Genomic DNA, 14,745 nt, shown 5'->3' with positions numbered 1-14,745 from the left:
CTTTTTTCCATGGTTTTCAACCAAATCTCACAGTCTTCATCTGCAAATGTTGTTGGCTCAGTTGTCCTGGAGTTTGCTCAGTTGTCGTCCCTGACTGAGGTTCTATACTTAGGTTACAGTGATAATAAAGGATGTGTGATGATGATGATGATGAAAGCGTGTTGCAGTTGAAAGCTCCAGGACATTGCAAGCAGGTTCAGCCATTTCTAATAATGGTGTAAAAGTCACAAATTCTGATATGACGGTACAGACTGAAATTGCTAGTGTTCTGTCTCTGTGTTGCTGAGGCTATAAAGGAGCGTCCATCGTGTCAGAGGTGGACAACGGGATTGGCTGATATGCTATTTATTTTTATTTTTTAACAAAAGGCTAATCTATCTTTAATGAATGGCCAAAAATGCTGAGTGTTTTGTTCCACTGTCGACAATGGTTGTCACAGGGCTTCCTCCCAGGATGCCAGGATTGGCCGTGAGTCTGTGTTTATTTGCTGCTCCTCTTAAATATCATAATCAGGGTGACTGCATGGGACTCTGAGTTTTATGTAAATTGCATATAAGCCGATTACAAGTGAGGCAGTTCTGCTGTAAACATTATTTATTTTATGGACTTCCAATTTTCCCGACCAGATGTGATAAAGGGAGAATAATATTATGGCCATTATCAATGCATTGCATTATTGTTGTATTACAGTATGAGGATATTTCTCATGTCACACAAGGTAAGTAGTTTTTCTTCCAGAGACAAATTTGTCTTCCATGTAAAGGAGGCAGAGATGAGATAGATAGCCAGTTGGTATGGCAGTCCTATCATCTTATAATTCAGTTTTTCTGCATTCTGCCTGGAAGAAAAAGGTTTTTGAATGTCTCAGCCAGCCCCAGAAATACTGAAAAATGGAAAGGTGAACAAGCCATTCATGCTCTCCTTTTCTCTGTCTCCTCTTTTCTCTACCTCCTCTCTCCTTCTTGCCCTTGACCAGTACTGCTGATCTTTTTATGGACAAATAGGATGTCTTGAATAAGGACAGCACATGATTGGGTAGGAAGAGAGTCAAAACAATGGCAATTCTAAAAGATACGTAGATCTTAACTTTAATGCCTATATGCACCTACTTGCTAAAATGTGTTGGTATGATCATTATAGGGAAATTATTGATACATAACTTAAAACTGAATCTTGAGTAACTAAACAAGAAGGATAAAGCATGTCTCTAGAGCTTTTCTCCTTCTTTACTTTGCATCCGTTTGTTTAAGTATCTATTGAAGAATGAGGCTTTGTAAAATTTTGCCCTGACCATAAAAAGAGTTCAGGGTACTGAAATCCTCAATGTTTCAAACAGTGACTTGTTGGTGCTGTTCAGTCCTGCCAACAGTGGCAGCACTAGTTGCTTAGTATAGATTTAGAATATATACATTAAGTGAGGAAAATGCCAAGTAGGATTTAAAGTTCAACCAGTGGAAGAAAAATACTCATAAAAGGGCTTTGTATGGGACAGGTTGTACAAGGTAGTGATGGAGGACGCAGGGGACCCAGGGGACGCCTTGCCTTTGTGGGACTATTTTCTGATGAGGGGAAGGTGGATGAGTATCACCGTAAGGCTCTAAAGACTGAATTTTGTCAGTTTGTTGTGGATGACACACTGTATTTCTCAGGTATTCGGTGGAAGTTGGGCACAGTCCCCATGAGCAGATGACAGGTGGGTTTGGTAGTTACATATACAAAGGGAACTAGAGGGTGCGTTCTCTCATTCAGTTGAAGCATTGCAGAATCTTTACCCTCACACAAATACTGAAGGGCTCATGAGAGTTTTGTGGTCTTGCAGAAGAGTTATGACCATGTCTCTGGAGGTCTTCTGTGGGGGGTGCTTTAGTTTTAAAGTGCTTGGCCTGTTGCAAATGAGCCATTCTTTCTACAGTGGTTTCTCAGAGGGGGTTAAGCTTCGTAGCTCTTCAAGGTTGCCCTTAGTTACCTTTTCTATTTGTGATTTTAATGGACAGAATTTTGAGGCGCAGCAAAGGACTAGAGCAACCATTTCGATGACCTCAAGATTGCATCTTTGCTTTTTGCCGAAGATGTGGTTCTGCTGGCTTTGTCAGCCTGTGACCTCCACTGTACATTGACTTCAGTTGGCAACCAAGTGTGAAACGGTTGGATGAGGGTTAGCACCTCCAAGTCTGAGGCTGATATTCTCTGTCAGAAAAGGATGGATTGTTCCCTATAGGTTGGAAAAGAGCTGCTGCCTCAGCTCAAGGATTTTAAGTATCTCGGGGTTTTGCTCACAAGTGAGATTAAAATGGAGATTGATGCAGCATCTGCTTTGCTGTAACCCACTCTCACCCATGGTCATAAGCTTTGGGTTGTGAATGAAAGGATAAGATCACAGCTACTGCACAAACAGGCAAATACTATTTCTTTCACAATAATTCTGGGTTTACCCTGAAGGATTCAGGGATGATCCAATAGCTTCCCAAGACTCATCATCTTCAATCTGAAAAGAGACATTTGAGGTGATTGAGGCATCTAATCAGGATGTGTCCCTGGACGCCTCCTATCCAACCGGGAGGCAGCCCCAGGGCAGACTCAGAACATGCTGGAGGGATTCTATATCTCAACTGGTCTGGGAACACCCTTGGATCCCAGGAGGGGCTGCGAGATGTGACTGAGGAAAAGGACTCCTGCATATTCTGCTCTTACTGCAACCTGGACCTGCACTGACAGCCAAAGAAAGATGCATGAATGGTTTCTACAGATTCTGATTAGTGTAGAGCAAAAGTGCGAGCAATGGCTGTGGAAAAGGTTTAACTGGAAACTTTAAAAAAAACGTATTGAATTTAGTTTTCTGCTAAAACTTTACCTTGCACATCACCCTTAGATTATTACATACAGTATATTTTATATTGTGCTGGTTGTCTATGGGAAGAACTTAGCTTTAGCTGAAGACCAGATCTGAAGTAAGTATGCATAAATCTTTTGTTGTTATTGTAGAGTTTCAGTAGGGAGTTAATGTCACAGTTGGTGATAGAGTTAGTGCCACTGAAGACAATACAGTTTAAGAGGATTTTCCACACAGACAAGTATCAAATTATGGATAAAACTTACTATTTTGCCATCAACATCATGTTTAAAGGTAGTGAATATAGCTTTTGGAAGAATAATTCAGGAAAATTAGTGCGGATATCAATTCTTATACTCAAATTGATTGAATCTCAGCTTAAATATGAACTATTCTCCTCATGTTAAATATGTACATAAAGGTGTGAGGAAGACACTGTCTTCTCCCTAAGGGCTTGCAGCACCCATAAGCCTTGAAGTCCTGGCACTAAGGACACATTGTCTGTCAGATTAAGTCACTGATGATAAGAGCATCCCCTCCCCTTTCCACCTCTGTCTCTCCCTCTGTGAGTGTCTCTGTCCCGCGTCTCAGCCTGCCCTGCCATCTGGAAAATTCTAGTTTAAAAATACTGCAACAGTTCCTTTGTTATACTAAGCCCTTTATTGTTCCCCCTCAACCTTATTTATTTTCTTGTTCTCCCCAAATAACAGCAGCGACGGGATGAGCGAGTGGAAGAAATAGAAAAAGAAAAGAAGGAGTGTATGGGAGAGAGAGGGAGGGGGGGGGATACAGTATATAGAGAGAGGGAGCGACTCTGCACTGTCAGAGCGAGCAGAGAGGAGGACAGGATGGTAGAGAAAGTTTATAAGGCGTAGTTTAGGAGGAAATGCGTGAGAGAAGCTGGGGAATCTGTGGTGGCCAGCTGCAAGAGGGGAGATAGCGGAGAAAGGCTTTTAATTCTCAATCCCCACAGAGCCTTTGAAAATTACCAATCTTCTTATCACAGACGCAGGGCTGCTTATGCAAATTGTTGTGGAGTGGAACGTTTAAACGGAAAATTACTCGACAGCATTTTTTTCCCTCTTCCCTCTCCCCTCTCCCTCTCTCCCTCTCTCTTCCACACAGAAAGCCTGTTTTGAGTCTCAGATAAGAAGATGAATTGCTCTCTCCGTGCTTTGAAGCGCGTCAGGATTTAAAGACTCCAGCCTCGGCTCTGGTCTAACGCCGCTGCTCTCGCTGCCTTTGTAGCAGAAAACAGGCTGGGAAAAAACGGGAGAAAAAGCATTTCAAAACAACATAGATTCTGTGCTCGAACACATCGTCACCGCCTGAGGAGACAAGGAGCAAGAAAATATATAAATATTGCCTAACCCCTGCTCTTCACTCTATTTACTTTCATATTTTTGCTTGACACAGTCAACATTTTTTCTTTTTTCTTTTTTTTTTTCAAACAAGGAAAGTAATTGACATGGATGAATAAAGCTCATGTGCTGTGTGGAGGAAACATTAGAAGAATTTTAAATCTAAATTATGCCACAAGCAATGAAACAGAAAATAGTGTTGGAAAAACCATTCAACAGCTATAAGTACTCATAATAAAAAAAAGTAACTCACTGAATGCAAGTGAAATTGTGGGGTTTTACATGATTTTGAGTTTATATTCAGTGATCATTCAGCTTATAAAGTAGGCTTCTTTCCCATAAAGACTGAGGGCCAGAAGAAAATCAAGTTCAAGTTTGTTCTTTATTGTTACTGTTGTAGTACACACTCGGAGTACACTGGAGCAAAATAACGTTCTCCACAGTGCAGCATATATGACAGATGAGACACCACTAAAAGTCACTAAAAATCACTCAAAAAAAGACATACAATCACTAAAAACAGCTAGTCAGCCATAGTCATATCTTGTGTTAGTACTGCTGAATATGTTTGGGAGCAGTAATAGTCCTTTCCTGCATACTGTACAGTACATTTTTGGGGCGTTTCCAACAAATAAGGTCTATTTACAATATGAGATTGGTGCTGTGTGCCATGTGGGGTTAATAATAAATATAATAATTTAAGAAATATACAGGATGATTACAGAATACAGAATGGTCCAAAAATATAGTACAAAAATAGTGCCAGTCCCAAAGAAAGAAAGGGGCTGGTGTAGTTCAACATATGTGTGCATGTTGGGGGGGATAGGAGTTTTTCCTGAGTGTTCAGAGTCCTGATGGCTTGGGGGAAGAAGCTGTTACATAGTCTGGCAGACCTGTCACGGATGCTCTTGAACCTCCTTTCCAGATGTCAGGAGATGGTGAATGAGATGGTGGGAGGTGTCAGCTGCTATGTTGGAGGCCTTTTGGACACACCAGGCTTTGTAGATGTCAGCTATGGCGGGGAGAGACGCACCTATGATCCTTTTTGTAGTTTTCACTATTCTCTGCAGGGATCTGCGGTCTGAGACTTTGCAGTTCCCATACCAGGCAATGGTATAGTTTGTCAGAATGCTCTCAATGGTGCCTCTGTAGAATGTGGTCTTGATGGATAGGGGGGGTGTTCGCCTTCCTCAGTTTCCCCAGGAAGTGGAGGCATTGCACGAATGTGAGCCAAGGTTTTCATTGAGTTTGCGGCTGCAATCTGTGTGTATTCATCACCTTATTCACAAGGACAGTAGCTCATTACCCAATCAGCTCCTGGGCTGTGCCCGGCTCTGACCCCAGACTCACACTGCAAATGAAGGAGAGCTCATAGGCACAGTTCAGACATCGTTTTTCTTTGGGATCACTAAGCTCAGAAAAGCAATAATTTCTCTTACTGTTACTCAAAAATATTACTCATAAAATTATATTATAATTTGTATCAAATATATTATTATTGCATATATATAATTATTAATACATTAGGACACATTAAACACATTCATGGTAAACAAAGAGGAGCTGGAGTGACATAATAAGACAAATCGAAGATGCACAAAATAAACAAGCCACCACAGCTGACCCTGGTCCTCAGAGATGCAGAATTATTCACACAAAACTGACACTCAAAAATTGTATGACCTTAGTAAATCCAGCGGAATACATAATCAACATGCCTCCTCCTATTATTTACGCGATCCTCCCTTAAATGCATATGCAATGTGGAGAGAGACTCAAACACTCCGACAAATGATACACAGACTGTGACTCCAGCCTGGTGCTTCTGTTTGATAAATACAGCACACGTGTTTGAGGCAAAATGCGTCACATCTGTGCCTGAAAAACAGGCATAAAAGCCTCAGTAAATCTGTCCCTGACTGTTTGACTAGCTCTTGACTGGCATCTCACTTACATGTTTCAAAAACCTCATGACAACCAGTTCAATGAAAAGGTACAAATGTAATGATGAGTTCTAAACAAAATTTAACATAAATTAGAAATTGCTTGACCAAAAATCTATTAATAATTTGTATGACTAATTAGCCCTTAATCAAATAAAAGACATCAGAAACCACCATGTATAAATAATTTTGACAAAAAAATGCACAATGCACAACTTGTAAAGTAAAACAAAAATATCCAATGTACAAACTGTCAGCAAGAACAAATTCTTGTAAATTCAAAAAAAAAAAAAAAAGGTTGGCCCTTGTTGCAAAAGGTTGTTAAAACATGTACAATGTACAACATGGGGAAAAACTTGTACAACCTAAGTAAAACATGAGAAACAGGTACAGTAGACAACATGTAGATTCAAAAACAAGTGCAAAGTACAATGAGTAAAGTAAAAATACATGTACCATATGCAAATTTAAACTTGTAAAAATCCACAGAATTTAATTTTAAAACAAGTACAGTGTGCAACTTGTTAAGTAAAAAACACAAAGTACAAAAACATGTACAATGCACAACATGTTAACTCAAGCACAATTTATAACTTGTAAAATGAAAAACACTTACAATATGCAATGTACATTCTGATTCTGACATACCTTACTGTCTTATTGTCCCCCTGGGCAAATTTGTTTTATGAAACCTTTATTAAATTGGGTGATCTCATTGAGATCAAGATCTCTTTTGCAAGATATTGTTTTGGCTACTTTGTCCTGTAGATCAGCAAATTAATACAAAGCAGTTATAACATATTCAATATACAACCTAAGTAAAAAGAAAAAAAACACGTGCACTGTGTATAGTAAATACATTACAGAAACAATTCAGTCTGTCACTGCGTCTTGAGAAATGCAGTTGTTGGAAATACTTGATATAATGTAATTAACAGTCCTCTGTTCCATTTGGTAAAAGTATGTTAAGGCTGAAACCAATCTTGCGCTTGTTCTCACATTTGTAGTATGTTTTTGAAAATCACCTGACTAAAGATGCTTGTTGAAAAGATGGTAGTTTAACGAGTGCTTTTAAATTGAGCAATGACACAAGCACTTAAGAAGCAAATTAATTGATAGCCCTACATTGGCTGAATAATTAAGTTCAGGAGAAGAAAAAGAGTTGCCAATTTGTTGCTTCCCTCCTCCTCTTCCTCCTCTCAGCCATGTAAGACAAGAATAACGTGCAGCAGAGCCATCACAGTGATGACTGCACAGCACTTGGATGGAGAGAAGTGCAGACCACCACTAGAGTTTTTTCCAGTCATCCCATTGCTCCATTTTATCCATATTTGTCAGCGTGACCTTGAGTCCTCTACTCCCTCCACAAATGTGTTAATCTCTGGTCGAAATGCCACTTTTCTTGTTCTTTTATTTTCACTTTTCAAAATGCCTTTTTTGTTCTCTTTAGTTTGTGCAAATTGGGGGTGCTGTTGGCTGGCACAGAATTAGTTTGAAAACAAAAAAATAAAGCAGTTGATTGTTGTTGTGACTTTGTGGTTATTAAACTGGAACTTGACATTTATGCACTATGGCATTTGCTTTCATATATGCAGAATAGGGGATTTTTACAGCTGCATATTTTAGCTTTCTTAAGAAAACCACCATGAAAGAGTGGCAAAGTGGACAAATATGAAAGATTGATAGCGAGTGGTATGTACCATCATCTTTTCTCCCAAGTGAAGGATTCTGTACAGACAGTGTAAGGTGTCCAATATGGATTGTTTAATGTTTCATTCCACCAATCCACTGAATCCTTTCTCCCCACAGAGGCAGTTGAGGAAGAGGAAGTGCTACCTCCTGGTGGCTGGAGCCATCGTCCTCACCATCCTCATCATCATCATTGCTGTTTCAGCAAGAAAATGAGACTGGCCACTGTGGTAAGATTCATCATCCACAATACAACACTGCTGCATAAAGTCAAAGACACTTGACATTGTCTGGTCCAGATTGTTTTTAGCACATTTTAATAATACTTGTGCAAGGACTGGATCAGGCAGTAGTTTGGTGATGTATACAGGAGCTAATGTTTGCCTTTTATTAAATTTGGGATATCAGCTAGGCAGTGTCATCCACCTTGATGTCACCACATGGGACAGTGAAATGCCCTTAATTTTAAAATTGCATTCTAAACAATATGCACACACACACACACTGCCTGACACTTTGGATCCCAGTTTTCTCATTTAATGGCAGTGGTACACATTACCATTATTGAGCCAATTATAAATAGGATTTTGGCGTGACGACTGTGAAGTTGGACAGACTTTGGTCTAGTCAGTTGGTGAACAGTTGGGAGATAAACCCATACATTGTGGTGTAGGGCTGCATCTAATGATTATTTCATCATCATTCAATCTGCCAACTATTTTTTCAGTTAATTGATTCATTGTTTAGCCTAAAATGTCGGAAAATAGGGAAGAATGTTCAATACAGTTTCCCAGAGCCCATGGTGATGTCAAATTGCTTGTTTTGTCTAAAACCCAAATTTACTATGATATATATATATACAGTAAAACAGACAAAAGCAGAAAATCCTCATAATTCTTGATGAAGTCACTGCCCATCATTCTCATTAAGATTATTGTAAACATGTTTGATATTTATGCCTGGAATTGAGACAGTTAGCATTCCGATTTTTAGTGAAGAATTACATTTCTTTTTTTAAACTGGCCCAAAATGGCAATCAAAGGCAAATCTGTGTGTGTTAGTGGAAACAGTCATTGTGTGTGGGGTGTCCATTCTTTGTAGGTTTCAGTAATCTTAAAGTATGTTTCCAGGATAACATCTTGACTGTGCAATGCTGCAGTACAGACTAAATGTTAGCATACAGCAAAATTCTGCCCACAGGAATTACTGGCCAAATCAACTTACCAGGTCATCAACAACTTCGATTTACAGACATGAAAAATGAAGGTTTGAGTTCAGCACCATGGACAACCAATAATAATGTGTCATGCCATGTTTGCTGGCAAAGCTAAAATATGACTGTGAGTACAAAATGGACACTGAAGTGGCTGCAGGTGACTGCTGCACAATTAAAACTGTTCCATGTTCCTGTTCCTGTGTTCAAACATAGAAGAGATAATGGTTAATAAAGGGGTTAGGGTTCGAGGGACTTGCAAACTGAGACAAAAAGAGAGAGGAGCAGATAAGGTAAATACTCTATGGTGTGGAAATGGGATGTGTGCAAGGTGTGGTCTTTTTCCCAAACTTTGTATATAAATCTATAAACTTCATTTAGTGCAGGTACAGTTACAGAGGATGGTTTATGACGTTTCACACTATTGAAAGTTCATAAATGTTCACAGAAATCTTTAAAACTACAAATATTTTCCTTGGTTTTAAGATAGGTGATTCAAATCTAATCCCTTACTCCCCTTTTTTCCTGTTTTAAGACTGAGATTTACACTACCAGCTTGTTTGCCAAAGCCTTGAAATCATCAAATTGGCCCCAGATGTGTGTGAAAAGGTTGCTCCTCTCCCTCACTCTCTCACGAAGCCCCATTACCCAACATTAACAGTGTTTGTTTGTGTGATAAATTATTAGTTTCTGCCCAATGTTTCAGTTAATCTGTCATCTGTCGTGTCCTACAAACAACAGAATACAAGTTCCATCAGAGTAGTTTGTTTCACAAGGTTATGTTTTGCTGCTTTTCTATGTGTTTTTGATGAGTGTGTATTGTGATGTTTGGACAGATCATCTGCTTCATCAGTGATAGTGTCATAGATGTGCATCATTAGATGTTGTAAGCAGTGAGTGACTGGGCTCTGTCAAGTTGAGAGAAAGGTGAAATTGTTCTGTAATAAATGATATTCCGTTAAATGTATTCTTTATATCAGTCCAGTTCACTCTATGGTAACCTGAGCAGATGGTATGTTCCAGTTAGGTTAGGCTGAGAAGGTAAAAGACTAGTCCCTGGTCTAATAGGATGGAGAGTAGGAGGCAGCTTGCCGTGAGGCTTTAGGTTTTACATGTTTTTTCCTTCAATTCTTCAATTTTAAATTATCTTTGTGGAATTTCCAGGGGTTTATTTTTGCTTTGGTTTCATTAATATTTTACTTAATAAAAGCCACCTTTTTTGCACATATTCCTGCCCACCGTCCTGTTACTTCAGAATCCCCTTTAAGATCTTCTGCCCTTTTCAATGGGGTGGCAGCACTACAAGGCCATAAGCATAAAGTCTTTCCAAGAGAAATATGATGCGTTGGTGAGTTCCAGCTCAGTTTTCTGCAAATGTTCACTGGCTTTATGAAAATGCTCTAAAAGTATGTGCCAGACATTGGCAAGGAGTGTCAAGTTTATCCATCTGCTCACAGTAAGTGCCTAATTTTACCATTTGTGATTTTATTACTTATAATTTACTCTTTTTCTCCGATGATTTCTTTTTCACTGAATAATTATATACAATAGTAACACATGATGCATATTTTGGTGTCAAGAACTGAATCAGCTATGTATGACACCACTGATTCTTCAATGTATGGACACAATTCATATCTTACTTTATATTTTCATATATTAGAAGATACTGGTGGTGGAATTTACTAATTTACTAAATGTCACTAAATTCCATTACAAGCAAATTCTACAAGAAAAATAAAAAACCCTGAATCAAACTGGTCACATTACAGAAACACAAAACTCAAGGGGGATTAGAAGCCCCAAATTTTCAAAATCATTATCTGGCAAATCAACTACAGTATATCACCAGTTGGATCCATCCAAACCAATGAACAACTCGTGGTTAGAAACAGATTATCAGAATGTTAAGAAATTTAAATCTCTGATCTACCATTCATCAACACAACAATAAAACCCCATAATTGCTTTAATAACACTGTAACATTGTCAACAAGTCTGACAGCCTGGTGGAAAATCAACAAAATCTTCAAATCTACAATGAAACCCTGTAAATACACTCCAATATAGCACAGCCCAGACTTTCTACTTAACAAAAGAACACTTGTCTTCAACACAAGGAAACAAAGCAGTATCAGACACCTCTTCCAGAATAAGAAATTCATTACTTTTCAACATTTGGTCCAGAAGTACGATGTCAGAACAAAACACAATCTTCAGTAACTCCAATCAATATATCAAATAACAATTTACTTCCATCCTCACTAGTAGAAAAAAATCAACAAAATATCCATCCCATGGAAAATTGTTTCAAAATTATGTAAACCAATATCTAATGTAGACTTAACAATTCCCATCCCAATCAAAGCATGGAAAAAAGACTTATCATTTACCCCTGATACCGAATTCTGGACCCAAATCTGCAGGAACACCTTCACAATGACTAGAAATACCAACCTTACAACTAATACAGTACAAGGTAGTCCACAGAGCACATATCATCCAGCACAAGATGTATAAGATGGGACTCATGGACTCGAACATATGCTCACACTGCACGCTAAGCACCCCAGATTCAAAACCTATACTCATCACCTTAACTGTCGCCAAGAAAACTATTCTCTCTAACTATCCTCCTAAAATGGAAAACAAGAAGTACATTAAACCTCCTCTAAGAATACATATCTAAGAATACCATCCAATTACATTCCAGCACCAAACTTCACACTTTGAAAAAGTCTGGGGCTCCTTTATTATCTCATTAACTTACCCCACCAACACCAACACACACTCACACTCACACACACATATATATTACAGTCCCTCACCAAAATCTTATTTCCTACCTTTCAACAGGTTACATTTTGATCTCATAACTTCCCCAGCAACTTTCATACACTGCATTATATAATGCTCTTGTCATTCATATCCCGCCATGTTTATAAAAGAATAGAAAAAAAACAAAAAACAAACAAAAAAACTCCACATGCATATGTACATGAATAAATGCACATACATACTTAAATATAAATGAAAGAGTGGGGGGGTTTTTTGCTTGTTTGTTTTTTAATGTCAGTCATTTTGGTTTTTAAAATTATTCATTAAACCACTATTTAATCCTGATCCTCTTAATTTTTTGCATCACATCCCCTGGTCCAGAAATGATGTTGAGAATGAGGAGGATGTTGATGCTGATAAATTATTATTATTATTATTAGTAGTAGTAGTAGTAGTAGTAGTAGTAGTAGTAGTAGTAGTATTGTGGGGATGTCATTATCATCATCATTAGGGACAGACTGGTAGGATGAGGATTAGGATAGGATTATTATAATTAAACAGAATACTATTAATAATTTTAAGTTATTATTACTATTATTATTATTATTATTGATATGAATTTGATAAGAATCATTACACCTCCAAACAACACACACACACAGACAGTTAGACATTTTTAGTCTCAGGGTTTTTTTTCTCTCTCTCTCTCTCTCTTTAAATTTAGTTCTTGAGAAATTTCAGTATCTTATGCTCAGATCAGTTACTCAACTTGCTTAACTCATTTATTGTTAGACCCCTCCGGTAGGGGTGGGGGCTATTCTAAAGGGCATCTGACCAGCCACCTCTTACAGGCCAGGTGGAGGCCTAAAGCAGGCGAGAGCAAAGAAAGCAAGGAAGAGGAGAAGGGGAAGAGAACTAGAAATTAAGAATAAAAAAAAACTTAAATTAGTTGAGTCTTTTCTACATTCCTGCATGTTTAACAACACTGACATAGCAGCACCTAACTCAATTTAGACTCATATCACTCATGGCTGGAAAAGCTTTCTTTACCAACATCATTTTTTCTCTCACTTGACGTTCAATACAAGATGTCTCTGCTTGCATAAAGTATTGATCGTTACCTATTTTCCCCAGGGGGGATGGAAATCCTGTAGAACAAAGTATTCTATTCATAAAACAGCATAGTGAATCAATGCTCCCACAGCAACTGGTCCATGTTGAGGCTCAGCAGTTGGCAGTCAACATTCAAGTGGCTAGACACTACCAGTTACCACAGCGAGACTGTCTCAGAGCTAAAAAAAAAAAAAAAAAAGAAATGGGCCATTGAGGACTCCACTCCTGGCTGTTGTACTGTTTAGACACTTTTAAAGAAATACTTATTGATATTCACCTGTGCTATCACAAAGCAGAGCCAAAAAGAATGACTATGGAAGTGGGGGTACATATTGTTTTGACCAAATGACTATACATTTGAGTTTCTTTTTGGTATCTAAATCTGACATGTTTAATTCATATTATCAAAAATACATTTAAAAATCTATATATATCAAATTACCCCATATATGAAGTTTACTAGAGTTTAAGTTTAATAAACTATAAACATATATATATATATATATATATATATATATATATATATATATATATATATATATATATGTGTGTGTGTGTGTGTGTGTGTGTGTATATATGTATATATGTATATATATGTATATATGTATATATGTGTATATGTGTGTATATATATATATATATATATATATATATATATATATATGTATTCCCAGTGCTGTTTTTAGCCACGTTAACAGCATGGGGATGGAAATGTTGATCTTTTGGTTGGTCTGTTGACCAATTTGGCCCAGACTGAAATATCAACAAATATTGAATGTAATGCCAATATTTTGCCATGCCAAATATTGCAACATTAATTTGGCCTTAAGGATGAATTGTAATAAGTTTAATGATCCCTTAACATTTCATTTCGCGCCATCATCAGGTCAAAATGTCCAATACTTTGGTTTGTGACTGAATATCTGCAAATCTAAGAATGTTCCCATCAGCCTCAGCTGTAATTTGTGCTGTAATTTGTGCTGATTAGCATGCTAAATTAAGATGAAGAAGCATTGTTATGTTTATGTTAGCATTTAGTTGAGAGCACCAGTGTGGCTAACACAAGCTGCAAGCATGGCTGTAGAGTCCTAGTCATGTTTTGAATTTACACATATGACTGTAGTATTGGTTTAGCAGATGTGAATTGCGATTCTTGTCTTAGTTATTTTGTTTCTGAAATTTATGGAGAGCCACATGAAAAGACACTTGGGTCTGCTACATATCTGTTTTTCAGTTTAACTTTACTCAAGCTTTGATCATTTTATTGTCCACTTAGGTGTTCTGCAAATAAATGAGTAAACAAACTCATGTCCGCCACAGTGTGAAATATCATCAGATACAAAGGCTTATTATGTTGGTATCTTTGCTCTGGATTTCTTTCTGGCACATGCATACATTTCCTTCAGAAATCTCCTTCTATTTCTTTTACTCAGATCTCAGATTAGTAACTCTTCATGTTTATGGAAATAGACCAAAATCTTTGTTTTAGCAGATGAGGCAGGATTACTAACCACTGTGTGTGTGTGTGTGTGTGTGTGTGTGTGTGTGTGTGTGTGTGTGTGTGTGTGTGTGTGTGTGCGCGCACGTGTGAATAACTATCCTTGTCCCCATTGGAGGCAAATAATATTATAGCTCACTGTTTGAGTTCAGCAGAAGCGACTGCCTTTATTGCCACAGCAGAGAAGTCACAAGCCTGGCAAGGTCAAAAACTATTTCTTGGACAAGTGCTGTCACTTCCAGAGTTTTGTCAACAATGTGAAGTTGTAAGGCAACCAGCAGAGATGCTTCAAAGAAGTGCTGTGCATGTTCACTGTGTCC

The 14,745-nt window shown here is 38.0% G+C and overlaps 1 protein-coding gene across 5 annotated transcripts in view; it reads left to right on the top strand.

The window, feature by feature from the left end:
• The window catches only part of tsnare1 (T-SNARE Domain Containing 1), a 220,753-nt gene that overhangs the window by 139,433 nt on the left and 66,575 nt on the right, over positions 1-14,745 (top strand). For 4 of the 5 annotated variants that reach the window (XM_042422708.1, XM_042422706.1, XM_042422707.1 and 1 more), the window contains exon 12: positions 7,944-8,053. In XM_042422708.1, coding sequence (XP_042278642.1) covers positions 7,944-8,039 — 96 coding nt within the window. In that variant the 3' untranslated portion in view covers positions 8,040-8,053. Of the gene's footprint in view, positions 1-7,943; positions 8,054-9,023; positions 10,265-14,745 lie in introns of those variants that run through there. The other variant, XM_042422709.1, reaches the window with a different exon arrangement.

Source organism: Thunnus maccoyii, chromosome 10, assembly GCF_910596095.1.
Source record: "Thunnus maccoyii chromosome 10, fThuMac1.1, whole genome shotgun sequence".
Lineage (NCBI taxonomy): Eukaryota > Metazoa > Chordata > Actinopteri > Scombriformes > Scombridae > Thunnus > Thunnus maccoyii.
Note: the sequence above shows the minus strand (reverse complement) of the source record. Positions and strands in the feature narration are given on the sequence as shown.